The sequence below is a fragment of the Centruroides sculpturatus genome, unplaced genomic scaffold, assembly GCF_000671375.1.
Source record: "Centruroides sculpturatus isolate CEXI.00-Female unplaced genomic scaffold, Cexi_2.0 scaffold21, whole genome shotgun sequence".
NCBI classification, from domain to species: domain Eukaryota; kingdom Metazoa; phylum Arthropoda; class Arachnida; order Scorpiones; family Buthidae; genus Centruroides; species Centruroides sculpturatus.
In genome coordinates, this window is record NW_019384490.1 from 1241063 (window position 1) to 1242320 (window position 1258).

The 1258-nt window shown below is 32.8% G+C and overlaps 1 protein-coding gene across 3 annotated transcripts in view; it reads right to left on the reverse strand.

Moving 5' to 3' along the window:
- Positions 1-546: 546 nt before the first annotated feature.
- LOC111621760 (transcription factor collier-like) overlaps positions 547-1258 on the reverse strand; it is a 71240-nt gene continuing 70528 nt past the window's right edge. For all 3 annotated transcript variants that reach the window (XM_023364001.1, XM_023364000.1, XM_023363999.1), the window contains exon 14: positions 547-885. In XM_023364001.1, coding sequence (XP_023219769.1) covers positions 779-885 — 107 coding nt within the window. In that variant the 3' untranslated portion in view covers positions 547-778. The remainder of the gene's footprint in view (positions 886-1258) is intronic.

Genomic DNA, 1258 nt, shown 5'->3' on the forward strand with positions numbered 1-1258 from the left:
TTATTAAACAGGTTTTAAACTAATTTTCTTTCTTTTTGTTTTGCTATTAAGTGGAAATAAAACATTGCAAAGCACAAAAGGAGTTAAACTTTTTTATTTCACAGAGGAAAAAAAAAGTAATTCGCGCTACATAAGTCATCACGATCACATCATTTAAAACGCCTATGACTAAAAACACGTACGGACAGCACACGAACAATGTTGTATAATACACTTGGAATGGAGCGCGAATGTCTCTGCAATCACAACCAGAAGAGAAACAAAACCACCAAAAGGAGGTTTTTTCTTTAATTTTTTTTCGTATTTACACTGTTCCCTTCGTTGATGTTAACGCGAATCACGCGAAGATGGGTAGAAAATACACGCGACATAATTTTATATACTGTATTTATATGTATGTATATGTATGTATATGTATGTATATATATATATAATTGTTTTTATATATATATGGAGAGAAGAGTAAAGAGAAAAAAGAAGACGCATGTTTTACACCGACAAACAAAACATTTCGAAGGGAGTAGAACTCCGAAGTCAATTCCTGTTGTACACGACAAGACAAAAAATGGAGTCTCTTTCCGGTCAGGAAGTTGTCACAGTCATTGTTTTGGTGGCGAGTGAGCTGATGGGTTGCAAAGGTAGGATACCTTTAAGACCCAAGACGATCTCTCTTGAGCGAGCGCTTACCATTGCGACTTGCAGCGCGATTGCGAAGAGACGGAATCACCCTTTTCCTGTATCATCATTGGATTTCACGGTTCACGTGATCCATGTGACGTCACTTTGCCGATGATACAATGGAGCTACCGTACGATTGGCCGTTGCATGTTGATAAAGCAAATGGGTTCATTGCAGCGAACGGTGATGATACAATGCTTCCCATTCCTGAAAGAGTAAATAAGTCATCTTAGTACTTTTATTGGATAAAGTTGTAACTCTTTTTATAATTAAACAACTTATAAACTACATATTTACAGTTCTTAAACAGTAAACAATACTTAACTATCTGTAAATATCCTTCTTATTATTTTAACATTAAGAATTACATTAAATGAAACTGTAATGTACACGAAGGATTAAGCTTGTTTAAGTCAAGATATTCAAAATTCTCCTTCTTCATATTCAAAAATTCAATGTTTATGGTATAAATTATATTTAATTTATAATTACTGTATTGTTTTTAAATAACCGATTAACTTGAAATTTTAATTAAATATTTAGTATAGAGTCAAATTTTTTAATCTTCTTAATATTCTAC